Source organism: Hyperolius riggenbachi, chromosome 4 (genome assembly GCF_040937935.1).
Source record: "Hyperolius riggenbachi isolate aHypRig1 chromosome 4, aHypRig1.pri, whole genome shotgun sequence".
NCBI classification, from domain to species: domain Eukaryota; kingdom Metazoa; phylum Chordata; class Amphibia; order Anura; family Hyperoliidae; genus Hyperolius; species Hyperolius riggenbachi.
Window position 1 is genome coordinate 257,354,804 of NC_090649.1, and position 17,022 is coordinate 257,371,825.

The 17,022-nt window shown below is 37.9% G+C and overlaps 1 protein-coding gene across 5 annotated transcripts in view; it reads right to left on the reverse strand.

Moving 5' to 3' along the window:
* Positions 1-12,412: 12,412 nt before the first annotated feature.
* EPHA7 (EPH receptor A7) overlaps positions 12,413-17,022 on the reverse strand; it is a 316,908-nt gene continuing 312,298 nt past the window's right edge. For all 5 annotated transcript variants that reach the window (XM_068231180.1, XM_068231181.1, XM_068231179.1 and 2 more), the window contains one exon: positions 12,413-12,865. In XM_068231180.1, coding sequence (XP_068087281.1) covers positions 12,751-12,865 — 115 coding nt within the window. In that variant the 3' untranslated portion in view covers positions 12,413-12,750. The remainder of the gene's footprint in view (positions 12,866-17,022) is intronic.

Here is a 17,022-nt window from a genome sequence, read left to right on the forward strand (position 1 = left end):
GTTACCTGGATACTCTTGCCTGCTGCCTGGACTGACTCTTGCTTGTTTACTGGATACTCTTGCATATACCTGGACTGACCCTTGCCTGTTGCTTGGATAATCTTTCTTGCTGACCTTGCATGAACTCTCTCGCTGCTTGGATCATCCACTGCCTGTTGCCTGAACCATACGTCAATACTGACAATCGACGCTGAGGGCCTCATCCTCCTAAATCAAGGTAGTCTTGTGTGATACTTATGAACTATTGAACTGTGCTATACTTGCCTCAGTGGGGTTCTGGTGGACTATTGTCCTCTCTACTGCAGCCTGTATGCCTTGCACGTTAAGACATGGGGGTAACCGTAGTCAGGAGGCATGTCCTGTTCACGCAGGGGCTAGTCCATAGGTGAAGACCGTGGGCTGGGCTCAGAGCCGTGGCACTAGATTGAGGCATAGATGCTGATTGGGGACATAACCTGTCAAGCCTTACAGGATCTCTTTAAATACAACTGTCTATTATACACTTATATTTGCTATACTGGAGTTAGTACAAAACCTTCCACTCAAAACAAGAGGTAGAGTCCGCATCTCCCCCTCCAACCTCCCCCCCCCCAAAAAAAAAAAAAAATAACGGCCCTAAGATTCCATATTCTTCTTTTGATTTGAAGCATTAGATATCTAAGTTTGCTAATTAGATGTTCTCACTAGCATCCATTTCTTTTCTTTATTTTTATTGAGTTTCTAATTATAATTAGTGACTGAAATCTTCAACTCACCTTGCTCCTTCCTGACCTCAGCTGTCTGAACTCCTATTCACAGTCACACTCTTACAAACAATGAATAACCCTGCACTAAGCCATAGTCCAATGACAGGAAGATTTATAACACTGGGTCAATAAAGTGTGTCTCTGGGCAATTTTTTTTTCCAACAGTAAAGTGAAATACACATGTACTAACCTTCACAAACCAGCAGCAAAAGATAGTCCACTAACCCTACCGAATTCATTTCTGCTTATTTGATCTGCAAATGTAAACAGAGTGACTGACAACTCAGTAGATACTTGCCGCTACAGAACAAAATGAGAGAGGGCTGCAATGAGGGTTGAGTGAATTCTCTCCCCCTGAAGAATGTAGTCACGGAATGGACGTGGAAAACAGTTTTTAGAGACGAAAGGCAGTTCTACATCCTTTATATACAACCAGGTTAGTAAACTAGTTGGGATTTATATTTAACTGCCAATCATAACGCAAAGACAGAACATCAAATGTTGAAAGTTTACTATTTTATCAAAAATACATGCTCAGTTGGAATTTGATGCCATTTAAAAAAGGTTAATACGGGACAGGAAAAGCAGGAAATACTATATAAATGTTTCAATAGAAACCCAGGAGAAACATCTCACAACTGCATAGGTTGAAGAGGCACTGTAACAACAAATAACGGAATGCAAAACATTTCAGATACCTATTTTTACATGAATTACCTTTCTATCTCATCAGAAACACTTCCTATATTTATATATTGCTCTATATTGGTATGTAACCCTGCCCTACCAGTGATGCTTAGCCTAGGCTATGATAGCAGGGGGCCTTCTCTTCCAAGTGCACTGTGGGAGACCAAGTGTTTCTGCTCACTTCACGCACAACAAACATACATTCTGAAGTGATGCACCTTGCCAAAATATCACCACTTATGATAGATTTGGAAATTTAAATTGGGGTGAGAAAAGATTTTTTTACAATGGGCAAACACTGACAAAATAATTTAGAAATGAATATTATTAAAGAGAACCCGAGGTGGGTTGTAAGAATCCTATTAGCACACAGAGGCTGGGTCTGCATATAATGCCCAGCATCTGTTGCTATACTGTCTCCCCCCAGGCTCCCCCTGCGATCTGCTATCCCCAGTGAATCAAACGCCGTGCTAGCGGCATTGCTAGCCGGCTGTTTACATCTACACTGTCACTCTCGCCACTCCTCCCTTGCCTCCTCTATGCCGCCGCTCCCCGCCTGCGTCCCTTCCCTCCCAGCTGATTTAAGGGAATGGATGCAGGTGGGGAGCGGAGAAATAGAGGAGGCGGGGGAGCGGCGAGAGTGACAGTGTAGATGAAACCCACCTAGGGTTCTCTTTAAAAATAAGCAATTTTATTTATTAATTAATCTTTAGTAAAGTTCCTTTTTAACTGGCAAAATGTTAAAAACATGACTAGCTATAAAAGAGACGCTTAGTAAAAAAAAACAGGGAGGATGAATAATGCAAGAAAAACGCCTTATGTGCAGTAAATAATATTGTTAAAAGATCCAGAGAAATCTTTGTACACAGGGGACAAAGCTAAAAGCTGATACTGGATGGCTATGAAAGGCGCTAGGGAGCACTGCATTAAATTCTGATATGATTTTGTAGCAGAAACCACTGCACATACTGACCAACTTCTGAAACCTACTGTCTGTAAACACAGTACATTGCTGCAACCACAAATGTAAGGTAAAACTCTACCATGCAAAGAAGACACCTCATATAAACATGATCCAGAAGCACTACATACTTCTCTGGGGCCAACCTTATTTAGGATGGACTGAGGTATAAATAGAATTGTAGAATGTGAAATTATTATTAGAAATTATGAAATGACCACTAAGAACAATTTAAAAACCTAACATTTTTAGAGGGTTGTTAAAAAGGTGATTAACACAGTTGTAAAAATGTTGTGTCCCAGATTTGCCCAATTATATTGCTAGCATCAATTTTAAAATGGGCAAATTCTGTCTATAAATACTAGTTCTCAGTTTCTGCATCTGATTTCTTGTTTTTTGAATTAAAAACAGAGTTCATCTGATCTGCAAATCAATGCATGCTGCTTTTTCTTATATTTACACGGTGTCATTTCTTTAAAGAAATAAACGAATTTACACTATATTTAGATGTTATTCAGAAAGCTTTGAGACTTCGCAAGGCAGGATAAGGTGGAGTTACTTCACTATTTTGCATAAAGAGTTGCATGCATGCATGCTAGACTAAACTCAACAGAAACATGTGCACTATTGACCCTACTCCCCTCTCCACAGCAACAGAACACATTTCTAGGCTGTAGCCTACAAATGTGGCTGTATAGCACTTGGCCTCAAACTGTCATTCCAAGGGATCAAGTACTGATCCCTATAGGTGATAGTCGTTGTTCATGTACACATCTTTAGATAATAAAAACATCAAGATGTAAGTGACAACCTATAATGCTACATCTGTTAGTTGGTAGAACAGCAAACTCTTTTTATTACTTTTTTTTTTATGTATCAGTGCAGCAAAGCACAGGGATATGTGAGTGTGCTTCCCAAAGTTTCAACTCTTACAACCCAAATACAAAAAGAGGTAATGCAGCTACGTTCAAAGAAGCATTAGCATACATTAAATCATTAATTTTCAGTTCAGGTTCATTTTGATTCAAGAATCTTCTTAAGCTTGTCCTGAAATCTCATAAGCAGTGCATGTTTTGTGGATATCGAAAAAGAACCAAATTACACTGTTTAACCACTTCTGACACCACCAATGTGTTTGTGTGTTTGGCTGCAAAACAAGCATTGTTCAAGGGGGTTGTGGACAGGTATGGGAAGCACTTATTTAAAGCAAACCTTTGAGATTGTGAGGGGAAAATATGAGATACTTGCTTCAGTAGAGGATAGCATCTGGATCCTGCACTGTGTAGCTGCAGGAAGCCTTGTGCCTGCACAGTAGCATGGAGCCTGTTCGAGCTTGGTGGAAAAAGTGAAGCCCAAGAGGACCCAGTGCTATTGCACTGCTCAGTGCGGCTCTGCTCCGTCATGGATAGGAGCGTGGCTGCATGCACTGCTCAACAAAGCCTTTGTTGGGCAGGTTCCAGAAGTCCCAGCACTGGATCGGTGGAGGCAAGGGGGAAGCATCTGGATTATCCAGAGGCTTCCCTCTACTGAAGTACCCACTTGGGGCAGTTTTTTGAGCCTTCAGGTACACTTAAAAGTAAAGTAGTAAATAAATATATTTTTCCAGGTGAACTGGTGTCTAATCTTCTAGAGAGGTAAGCAATTGCCTTTGATTTTATAATACACTTTTTAATTATGAATATTTAGATAAGATTTTTGTTATATTGGGTGTCTCCACCCAAGTGTATTAGTCTAGACCTCCTTGCTTTACAGTTACTTCTAACTACCGGTATAAGGATCCCAAGGATCCAGTATCCTGTTTGGCCTAGAGAAAGAGCAGGAACAGTTCATTTCCCAAAGGCTTATATGGTGGTTTCCGAGATCTGCAACCTACCTTTTTGAGTATATATCACATTGCTATTACACTGTCTATTTACCTTAATGGTACTGCACCATTTGAGCTCCCGGTCTCTCCATTTACTCTAGGTGATCCCGGGTACCCACAAGGTTCACCGATACCAATGTGTAGTCTTTTGTGATAGTTGTGGATGAGGGACTTAATTTTCGCAGATGGTAATCCTGCAAATTCTTGGGCTGTCTTGCGAAAACTGCACATTTCAGATTTCCCCAAAATGGCTCAGTGATATTGTGGTAAGGAGACTGTGATGGCCACTGCAGAACCCTTACTTTTTCTGCTGTAGCTAATGATGGGTCAATTCAGACTTATGTTTGGGAACACTATCTTGTTGGAAAGTACAAGAGTGTCCCATACGCAGCTTCTGGGCTGAAAGAATACAAAATTGTATTCCAGTATTCCCCGAGACATTCATCTTGACATCAATTCTGACCAAATTCCCTGTGCTGCGATACTCTTCCTCCCCCCAAAAAAAATAAAATCAGAGATAAATGGCATATTTTGTACCTGTGATTGTGGCTAAATAACTGAAGTTCAATTTGCAGAATGCCGGAGTTTGCCTTCTCTGTTGTTCCAAAACATAAGAGACCAACCTATTTGCTTTAGTCGGGATGGTGAACTTCTGATCATAAGCTTTGTTGACTCCTCTCCAAACATAGCGTCTATGGTTGTGACCATAAATTTCAACTTTGGCCTTTTGATACTTGTCTAGGTGCTGATGTGCGTATTTTAAGCAGGTTTGATTGTGGCATTGGCACAGTAATGGCTTTTTTTTATTTGACCATAGAGACCATTTCTTTGTAAGTACCTACTTATTGTGCACCTTCATCCACACCATGTATCGTTTGATTTACCTATGTTTGAAATGTGTCTGTCATGAGCCTAGAATCTCACTGACTTTTTATAAGCAGACTACTGTAATTACAAGAAAACAATTCACAAGTGTGGACAATTAGCCTATGTATCCAATAAACCTGTGTGTGTCAATTTGTGTGTACATCATCAGAGCAAACAGTTAAGGGTATTTAAAATGGACCTGAACTCTTGCACAGGACAGAAGAAAAACATAAAGAAATGCACCCTGTATGTATTTAGAGAGTTTAGCCTGTTGAATTCCCCTCATTTGTGTCTAATAACAACTTGTAATTTGATCTCTCCCCGTGTCACCTGACTGCCAGGGTAGATAAGGCAGATAAGCTCATTTGAAAGAACATGGAGTTAACAATATATGTCTGCTTCCATGTTTTTCTTTAAAGGTTATTATGCTGTTGCGTATCTTTTAGAGCAGAAAGTAAGTTCTGAGTTCAGGTCTGCTTCAAACCTTTGATGAGGGCCATAATAATCTACTTATTATTATATAAAAAAAACAACGGCAACAACAAAAATCACAATCGTGGGATAATAAATGGCTTCACCCTACCAGCAACTAGGAATGGATTAGAACATTTTGGGCACAATCATATTTTCTAATAAAAAAATGAACAATATTTCACAAATTCTGCCAGGGTATGTACATTTATGACTGCTAATCAAGCAATTTTGAAATTTAAAGCCTAATTTCAGAGAAGGAAGAAATATGTTGCATGTTTCAACACGTTCCCCAATCTATTGAAAATTGTTAAAATAAAAGCAAAAACAAAATAATACTGATGAAGCTGGCTCATGAACACAATTCCCTGCAATTCAGCCAGACAATGCCAACTTGGAGGCAAATCATTCGACAGGCAGGCCCTATATCTTCTTCAGTGGGGCTGGGTTTTCAGGCTGCTGCATATGAACAGTCACAAGAATGATCTCTAGGTGGCATCAATAAGCAGTCATTTGTAAAGCAGAAATCCATGCATTCCAGATACTCAGCTCCCATAATGTTATCTAGTGTTAGGTAGCAAGCCTTCTACCACAGTAGTAATATAGCAGCAATTATATACAAGTGTCAAAATCTAGTGGTCTGATCAGGTAACAGTTAAGAAACTGGGGAACCTTAATGAAATCATTATTTAGAGCTTTATAAGCCACAAGACACTTAAAGGATACCCGAGGTGACATGTGACATGATGAGATAGGCATGGGTATGTACAGTGCCTAGCACACAAATAACTATGCTGTGTTCCTGTTTTTCTTCCTGTGCCTGTAAGAGTTAAATATCAGGTATGTAAGTGGCTGACTCAGTCCTGACTCAGACAGGAAGTGACTACAGTGAGACCCTCACTGATAAGAAATTCCAACTATAAAACACTTTCCTAGCAGAAAATGGTTTCTGAGAGCATGAAAGAGATAAAGAAGGTCAATAGTCCATAGATTTTAGCTCTGGCATACTTCAATGAATGTGTCATTGAGCAAAAACAAAACAGTTCAAACTTAAAAAGTAGACTTAAACATAAAATAAAACTGTGGAATATCTTAAAAAGTCATTTTTAGGAGAAGGAAGATAGATACAATCATTTATTTCATTAGTTTATTTTCTTCTCGGGTGTCCTTTAATATTGTTGAGAAAATCAGATGAAAATGTCACCTTTAGGCCTTGTACACAGCAACCAATATTCACTAACAATTGGCGAATGATCTAATCAAAATAATTGCATAATCTGCTGACCTGTAGTTAAATCTTCTGAAAATAAGACCAATCAGAAACAATAGATAAATGATTGTTTAAATGGTCATTGAAAGATCAGACATGCTGGTAAATATCAATCAGCCCTGCAGCTGTCACACTGTGTGCATGTACAAACATACAATCAATGTAACAGGAACTCAGGTAAATGAACTTGAAACAAAAGTTCAATTGGAAGCACTATCACATATATCTGAACTTTGTTTTGCAGTGTCTAGTATGCACTGCCCAAAAGGTGTGTGCAAGCACTAAGATGTGGTCCTGTCTGGATTTGGACTATATTAAATGAATCTTTGCAGCCAGCGATGAATGTATTCTAAACTATTACTACTAAGAATTCAAATTTCTCATCCTTGCAACAGTAGTTAAAGAATTTAGTTTACAGACTTCATTTCCCAGGACACCCAACTCACCCACTCCATGCAAGTAATTGGCTCTCTGTTTTATAAAGAAGTCGGTACAAAACTTGAGTGAAATTCAATGCACCATCTGCAAAAGTAGTTTTATTTTTTGTGGAAGTACATTTAAAAAGGTGTCCAAGAATTCTTACTGTAACATAAGAACTGATGATGTGATTCCACAGGGTAGTCACTTCCACTTAACTCTCAGTTCTGGCATTAGCACTGGAATGCATACCTCCACATGAACAGAATTGAAGTAGTTACAGTTTTGCAATAAAGATTAACAAAAATCTTGAAATGAATTGCTGATTTGAAAAAGCCTTTCTTTCTAAACAACAATCTATCTTTTGTTTAATGGATAGTGCCTCATAGTAAACACATAGTCAAGTAAATAGAGTATGAGTCACACACCATTCCTGAGGTGCTGGACCAAAGTACTCAATAGAACAATCCAGGGGGTCTGCAGGTAGAATAAAGCCTTGTTTATTCACAAATCATGACAACAGTCCATTCACAAAACCAACACCGGTTTCTGGGTCCCTGTTCTGTTACCTTAAAAAAGTGGAATCCTTGGGGCCCCTTAAACAGTTGTTTGGTTTGTGAATAGACTGTTGTCATGATTTGTGAATAAACAAGGCTTTATTCTACCTTTGAGTGTGCAGACCCCCTGGATTGTTCACAGTAAACAAAGGTTAACTACTATGGCATTCGTACTACTTGTAACATCATGTCTGTAGTGCAGATTGAGGAAGCCAAAAACACCAAACGAAGAAACAAGATGTACCCTGTAGCTTTTCAGTCCTCACTTCAAACTAACTTTACAGCTGAACTTCAGGTTCAAAGGTAATAAAATTAGCCCATACATAAACTGTACATTAATACACTTTTTTAGCAGGTAAAAGAAAAACCGGGTAATCCAATGACATAGTACATGTGATTGAGTGTCTTTTCAACAGATATGTGTGGAAAGGGTAGGGTGAAGTGGTGAAAATATTTACTACGTTCAACCCCAGAAACCTAAAAGACCAGTGTCAGACTTGGCTTGAGTGAAACACAGTCTATTGATTGAAACAAGCATGGCTGACAAGATGTTCCAGCACTAACCTGCACTTTGTTTTAAGACACACCTGAAGTGAGAGGGATATGAAGGCTGACATATTTATTCCCTTTTAAACAAAGCAAATGGGCTTGGCTGTCCTGCTGATAATCTGCCAATAGTACATTTAGCCAAAGACACTGAACAAGCATGCAGATTAGATGTTTCTGACAAAAATCTGACGGAATTAGAAGCATGCTTGTTTCAGGTGTGTGACTCAAGACACTACGGATGCCTGAATCATCATCAGGACTGCCGGGCAACTGGTATTGTTTAAAAATAAATAAATAAGGCAGCCGCCATATCCTTCTTGCTTTAGGTTCCCTTTAAAGGGACTCCGAGCAGTGCAGTAACTATGGAAAGATGCATACCATTTTGAAGCTCTCTTTCTCCTCTTTCCAACAATATATAAACCACCGCCCTACGCCTTTTAGTTTTCGCTATTTTCGCGATTGAAATCGTGGAAAAATTCGATTGCGATTGCGAAAATAACGAAAACTAAAAGGCATAGGGCGGCGGTTTATGTGTCATTGGAAAGAGGAGAAAGAGAGCTACAAAATGGTATGCATCTTTCTATAGTTACTTGTATTACACAGGATGACTTTTCCCCAAAGTCGGCAGCTCCATTCAGCTGCCGACTTTGGGGAAAAGTCATCCTGTGTAATACAAGCAACTATGGAAAGATGCATACCATTTTGAAGCTCTCTTTCTCCTCTTTCCAATGACACATAAACCGCCGCCCTATGCCTTTTAGTTTTCGATATTTTATCAAAATAGCGAAAACTAAAAGGCGTAGGGTGGCGGTTTATATATCGTTGGAAAGAAGAGAAAGAGAGCTTCAAAATGGTATGCATCTTTCCATAGTTTCTGCACTGCTCGAAGTCCCTTTAAGAAACAACAGAAACAGGATAATAAAATTCTTCTTATGACAATCACAATGGAAGATTAAAATAGAATTGTGTCCTTAACTTCTGTTTTAAATGCACTAATACTGCCTAGAAAATATCTATTTACAACATTCACAGATAGTGTTTGTGTTCAAATTCATATTTTGCTCACCACACTTCAGTACCTCGTCCAGTGGAAGGAAGAATCATCAGCCATGTGTAGAGAGGCGTGGACTTCAACCCTGTGAACCTGTCCACTAGCTGAGGTACTGTGTGGTGTGTGATGTGTGGTGTAATTCGGGTTTCGGAATTAAGAAACCCAGATTCAAACACCAACACTATTCACAGACTCCAAAATTGAAAATGGTTATTTTATGTTTCATTAGGAAAATACTTTAGGGATATATTATTTGCAAAGGGATTATCCATTTAATACAATAGATGTAGGGATTGATGTATGATGGTTGGAGAACACTAGAAAACACAAGTTATTAACTAAACCTTGACAAGGCATTTTAAAACTATACGCCATTAGGTTCCATGTTTTGCAAACATCCCCTGCTTCAGGTCATAGTGGAGTAGTTGAAAGGTTAGTAAGTTAGCATTCAAGCAACTGCAGTATGTCCGTACAGCGGAAAAACATTATTTTCTCGTAAATAAATGCTATACTGGTTTTCTTGCTGTGAGTTTGTGAGCATGCTTGCAATTGCACAACATTTCACTTAATAACCTTTAGCAATTTGTATTATATTCTGATGTGGTTCATGTGAGAGTTGCAAACTTTTTTTCACCTAATAGCAGACACTTTGAAAAAAAAACCCAGTCCAGCTGGGCCACTTATGTTTTCCAGCAATCACTAAATCAATCCCATGATATCTATGCATTTTATATAGTATCTATATATATGTGTAGTATAGTATATGTATATATGTAGTATTGTAGGTAGTATCTAGTCATGTATATGTATCTTTTTAGTTTATTTGACTGCCTTTTTAAGTTATTATGCTACTTAACATTTGCCTGATGAAGCGTTTTACCATATATCTTTTATAAAGACTATTAAACATTTCTGTGGTCCAAGTTTCTTACTTGCTAAGCTTATACATCAGCATCTTTGGCCATATTTATATTGTGCAATGCAATGTGTTGGACATTACGCTGGGTGGTTTCCTGCCCATTCTAATTTCATTTGCTAAAGGCATTTTATCCACATTGTAAAAAATATGAAGTATTCCATTATTTCTGTTAAATCCATCAAGATTCTGCAGAATGACTTTCAGGCACTGTCACAGTGTGCTTTCCTTGAAATACTGATCCTGCTGGGCAGAACTATTTCATACTATCACACTTGATTTCCAAATAAAAGGCTGTTCCTGGGTGGTCCCATAAAAAGAAACACAAATAATCCTTCAACAGACTACACCATAGTTCCAAAAATATATTTACAGTCTATTACAAAGAATACAAATGGAAGTCTCTATGAAATGGAAATATTGTAAATGCAATTTACTATTTTTTTTAAGGAAACATCTTAGAAATGATTTTTTTCTCTAACAATCAAATAAATAATATGTCATAAAATAACAAATGTACAGAAATTTAAATGACTGGAAAATAACATAAGTAGAAGAGGAAAAAAAATCTGTTTGTGTTTTCTGCAGCCATCTTTGGTCCTATATGGTAAAATACATAATGTAGCATTAACATACCTGTTTTTGTGATCCTCTGCAAGTAAAATAGAAAAATATAGTGCATTTTCAATGTACTCAGAGCTCACTACAGAGAAATGTGTGTACAAAACAAGACAGTATAAATAAAATTTACACACTTTACATGGAAACATTTACAATTTCTGTGGATGCCCACATAATCAATAAAACCAATTTTCTCTTCGATCCTTGGGATCTTTCTTTAAGCAACCTGAATCTTTTCGGAAGGACAGGATTCTCTACATGATGGATCATCCACCAGCTAACATTTTTTTTTATATTTTTTTACAAATATATCCCTTACTCTAAAGATATGCACAAAAGGGAATATCTAGAAAGACACACTTCATTATTGCTTCCGGTAGACAGAAAAAAACAAAGGCGGAAAACTGCTCTTGTCCTATATTTGTCTATTTAAAAAAGTGCTACCCTATTTAAACCTATGATGCAGTTTATGGGTCTAGTTTACTAAAGGAGTCATTTAAAACACAAAATTTGTGTTAACTTCAAACATCCAATCAATTTCAGGGGAGTTAAAACAAAAAATCTTAAACTGCATTGGGTGCTTGAAGTAAGCACATGCTAAAGAAAAAAAACTGTTCCATTAGTAAGTAAATCAGCCCCCATGTTTGTGTTGTAGTATGTCAAACTCTTTGAAACTAAAGAGCTACCCTTTTAACCCTGATATAGAGAGCTAAATACAAAATCTAAAACCATACAATCAAACAGGAATTGCATTCAACAAGATTGTGTACAAAATATAATTTGGCTATTTCAAATCTATTGTAAAAAGAAAAGAGAAAACAAAGCTGATTCCTCAGTCACCTTGCACTTGATTGCAGGCAGTGAAAGGTTTAGACAGTGACTTTATCGCAATAAGTCTATTGTTTTTTATTATTATTAAACTTGACATTCACATGGGAAGGCTTGAAAATGTACAGTACTGTTTCTTTTATGTACTTTTGGAGACCCTGTTTTTTTGTCAGAGAATTAGAGAACTCTCAATTTAGCAATTTATAAATGGCAAAATGTTTTAAACTGTGTAGAGTGTATCAAAGGTGCCATGGCCGCACGAAGTGCCATTATTGCTTTGTATTCAGCAAGTCCTTAGAAAATATCTAAAAATAAACTGTTATTAACCTGTAGATTTTACTCACTGGCTGATGATTTACCAACATCTACATCAACATATAAGTAAGATGCCCGAATAACAGCATTCAAATTGTAATTATATTCATGCCAACGTTAGTCTCCTACTCTGTGTGCAATTAAACATATTGACCTCACTCCTCCACCCCCCTCCCCCCAAAAAAGATCTAAGGAGAGTAACACATTAAAAATAAGATATCATAAAACACAGCTTAAGGAAAATAGATTGCCATATTTACCAACAATCTTGAGATTTTGTCCAACAAATATATTCTTTTTTAAAATTATTTATCTACAATATACTTCAAAAATGTCCATTGGGCAAAAAGGAGGTTAGAGAGCTCTGTTTTGTTCAGGTAGTACTTTGTTATTACTGCTGTCTTCCTTGCCACATAGGTTTGATCCGATTTCTCACTCATGTAAGGTCCGGTGGCACTTAGGAGTTCAAGTCTGTAGGTGCTTGAGGATCAAGTTGGTTTTTCATCTACTGTAGAAACCGTAGTAAAGAGAGCTCAGTAAACTGAGCAGATTCTAGCAGCAGTTCTTGAATAGTGAAGGCCAGTGCTGTTATCTCATTGTCCTACCTCCCTTAACAGGGAGGACTGTCTATCACACCTGTATTCCTGTTCCATGAACGTGCAACATTTGTGCTCTCATAGTCTGAATACTGCTCATGATCTTCTTCTGATGACCAACCAACGATATGCCTAAGCTCATAACATCACTGCAAAGAAAACATCCAATATAATTCTGAGTGAGGGGAATGCATAAATAAAATTTGACATTTGCAATTGTAATGTTCAACAACTCTTACAGGAAACCTTGGGTGAAAGGGATGTGGAGCGTGCCATATTTATTTCCTTTTGGAAAAGAATGCTATTTGCTTGGTTATCATGTTGATACTCTGCCTGTAATATTTTTTAAGTAACCGATATAGAATCAATATGTAGAGCAGATGATCCGTCTTCGCTGGCTGTATGCTTGTTCCAGCTGTGTGATCCAGAAACTACTGAAGCTAAATGGTCAGTAAAGAATCCAGCAACTGATACAATGAAAAGTGCCTAAAGACGCAAGCCTCTATATTTCTAATGCAAACCGTTTCCTGTAACGGAAATCAGGTATTAATGAAAGAAAACACTGAATTCAGCCAAAAGCGTAATACAAATTTGCATGTCTGTGTAGTAAGTTGTAGAGAATATTTAGTTCCAGCTGAGATAAGATTAAGTCCTAAAGATGCAACTGGGTGTCCCTCAAAATCTCAAACTTTCATCAGTCCCCAGGAACAAGACGTAAGAGAAATACTGCTGTTGTATATATCAAATTAGATCCTTCTGACAAGTAAATCTTGGTGTAGTGTGATTCAGGTGTCAAAAGAGTTCATTAGGCTTATATTTTTTTTGATGGAGTAAGGAAAGCATACAACCCTTTTTTAATTTGTATTGCTGTGTAGGATCCAGATGAGGTAATTTTGCTTCTCTTCCTGTCCCAGGGACAGGGGCTATAAAACAGGGGATACAGAAAGCAATAAAACATTTTTTCAGTTGCATGTTGAAAGGCTACAGCATCTGTGATTTTTGTGTGTGTGATGTTTACCCACTTACTGTGCCAGGGACAAGAATACTGAATATAGATAGTGAACGGAAATATTCTTGGTGAGGATATATACAACAGTTAAAGCCATAGCTAAAGCCAACACCTCCCATTTTTCTAATGCAAGTTGTAGTGTATCTGCATTAACTAGCAATGCACACATGTTGTGTTCATTGTACATTTCCATTTTTTTTAAAGTACCTGGCAAGAAGTGTTCTGCTGTTTGTGGTTTCCAGGAGATAAGGAGTTGCTTTGCCAGCACAGAGGTGATCATCAAACTCCTCCCATATCCTTCTCTGCTGTTGAGAGATTAATTCTTTGTGGCCAGCACTGCAGTTTAACAGACTCTTTGCGCTCTATTCTTGCTTAGTGTGTAGTCAATCTTTTAACCGTCCCTACAACCCCCCTTGTATATTCATATATTTCTCATCACTCCGCTCGGCCTGCAATATGAAACCAATTTTCACTGTTCCTTTTTTTTTTTTATTTTGACCTTTTATAAAGATGCTCAGTAAGATGTGGAAGGATTAAATTATGTTTTGGACACACTGAGTAGAGGACAAAGAGATAAGACCTAGTTCAGTTGTAGTGTCGTTTAGGAAAGAATGACTGAGTCTTCAACTGGATTTCAGCAAATATAGCTTCTTTATTTAAAGTACCGAAGCAAAATTGCACAACGTTTCGGCCTGTGGGCCTTCTTCAAGTGAACCCTTGGTGGATCAAGGTGGGGACTGGTGTCTGAATCTGGAGCAGTAAGAGCACCTGGACATATCTTACTTTTTAATTGTAGTGTCTGCCACAAAGAGTTAATCTCTCAGACAAGGTGGATGTGGATGGGGTCAGGTGGCCAACTCTGTGCTCATTGGAAAAGACTTGTTGGTGTCCTTTTCCCAGTTCCTTTTTGGTAACCTCATGCAAATGAGGCTAATGATAGGCTAAGGAAAAAGAGTGGACAGCAAACCGGGGCACTTATTTGATTCCCTTTGTCTCCCAAGTTTTCTCCTAGGTGATATTTTCACACCTTATTCATAAAATGTTTTTGAAGCCACCGGGAAGCAAGAAAATACTCAGAATAATTTTGACAGTAATTTGTCACCTTCTTTATGGTACTTTTTCAACTGCAGATGGCTGAAAAGTTATTTTAAACAGAAGATGAAAAATTATCTTTTAGGAGAAAATATAGGAGAAAAAGTGAATTGAATAAGGGCCATGGTCTGTCTAACAAAACTGCAGAGGCAAAAAAAAGGAAAAAACAAAATACAAAAAAACAGCTACACAGAAATTTTCAATGCACTTACTGAAAAACATACAGGTGTGCAATGCACTAGCAAAATGCAGTTCTACATTCATAAATATTAAAATGGGAGGTAAAAATAAGGCTTTAAAAGAACCCTACCTGAATCCATCCAAACGCTTTAAGAACATTCTATTAATTCAAATATATGTTTTTTTTCTATTAAGAACAATTTATGAAATAGGAGGAATAAAAGAATTAATATACTGAACTTAATTGCATGTTTTTTTTAAACAAGCAAATAATTGCTTTGGATTATTTGGAAATCTTGTTAATGCCATTTGTTTGAACCAACTGCACTAAAGCATTTAGACTGTAGCTGGCATTAAGCTAATGTGAGGTTAATGTGAGGGTCCTGGATAGTGTTAGGGTTACAGTCATGTCACACAAGAGACTTAGTTGCTGCTACTAGTTGAAGAAACGAAGATGCTACCTAGCTGCTGTAAATGTTGTTCAATGCAGTTGCTTAAAAACTATGGCACATGGCAGCAACTAGTTACTGCTGCTCTAGTATGAAAAAGTAGATGGCAACAGCAGCTGCATAGTGTCTTGCCAGCTGCAAGTAGTACCAGTAACTAGGTCTCTCTTGTAAGCAGTACACTTATATAGATTAAAGAGGATCTCCATCCTAAAATAGAAAATCATACAGCACTGTTGTAACGCAAAGTTATATTTACTTGTGGTGTCTTGTATCACAAAGCGTCCTGAAGACCCCGCATCACACCACTTCGGCACTTGGCCCCATCTCTTCTCTCTCCCCGGAGAAGAAAAACGCCTGGCTATTTGCAGTAGTAAATAGCTTGGCGTTTTTCTCTGGGGAGAGAGGGGAGGTGAGGCGAGGCGCCAGAGGTGGAGTGAAGCGGGGTCTTCGGGGCGGCTTTGTGGGACAAGACACCGCAGGTAAATATGACTTTTCGTTACAGCAGAGCTGCAGGATTTTCTAATTTAGGATGGAGATCCTCTTTAATGTCACATGTATTTCTGATTGAGGCCAAGAGCTCTGCACAGAAAACTAGAGTGAAGTGTTTTGGTAAAAAACCATAACATGCCCCTGGATATACTGTGTACTTACAATATGCACAACACCATATAGTGGTGAACAGTAACAAGCACAACCAATTAACGTGAGAGAGATAACAAAAGCCATGTTTTAAATGTTTTATGAGCACTACCAGCTATGGCATGGAGAACAGAATTTGAACAACTCTGCTGCTTCTTAATACATCTTAAAGCTTAATTGCTTTTACTAAATTTAGAAAGAAACGCAGTTTCTAGTAAAACTTTAAATTTGAGCTGCTAATAGTACAATTACACACACTCATAGCAACTATATCAAGGACTAATTCATCAACAAATGTCGATGCTGTATATTTAAAAGAATAATGAACTAAATTGTGTGCCAAAGCTTATGGGTGTTCTTTTCCGTTTATAGATGTGCTATTTCTTCCATATGTGGGGCGCTTGAAAAAAAGAGGCTCAAAATGTCTACAGTTACAATATCATAGTTATAGAACACATGGAATATGCCCATATTCCTAATTGTGCAGCCACTTTGGATTGTCACACTTAAGTTTATGTATTCCAGTGGCTTTGGTAAGCACCAGAGTATAGTTTACAGCATATGTTGCTGTGGAACGCCACCCTGTTGTTGATTAGAGTACCCCTGAGAGACAGAAGTATTAATCTGATGTCATCCTTGCAGTGACCCAGTGCAGGAGTCCTGGAAAGATGCATGCACTAATGTTGCTGGTTATGACATAGAAACTTTGCAAGTCTGTCAGAATGATATGCTAATGCACTAATCTTGTTAGAATATGCAACCAAGAAAACGTGCATTAACATGGCTTAAAAAAAACCAAAGACTTTCTTCACCATTTTGGAACTTTGGAAGTCAAGTGCCGTTACTTGCAAATCTGTTTTTAGGCTATCCCTTAATGGGTCCAGTGCAAGTAATCTATTTGTTGTAAATGTTGTATTTGTAAACTGACCATGTAACT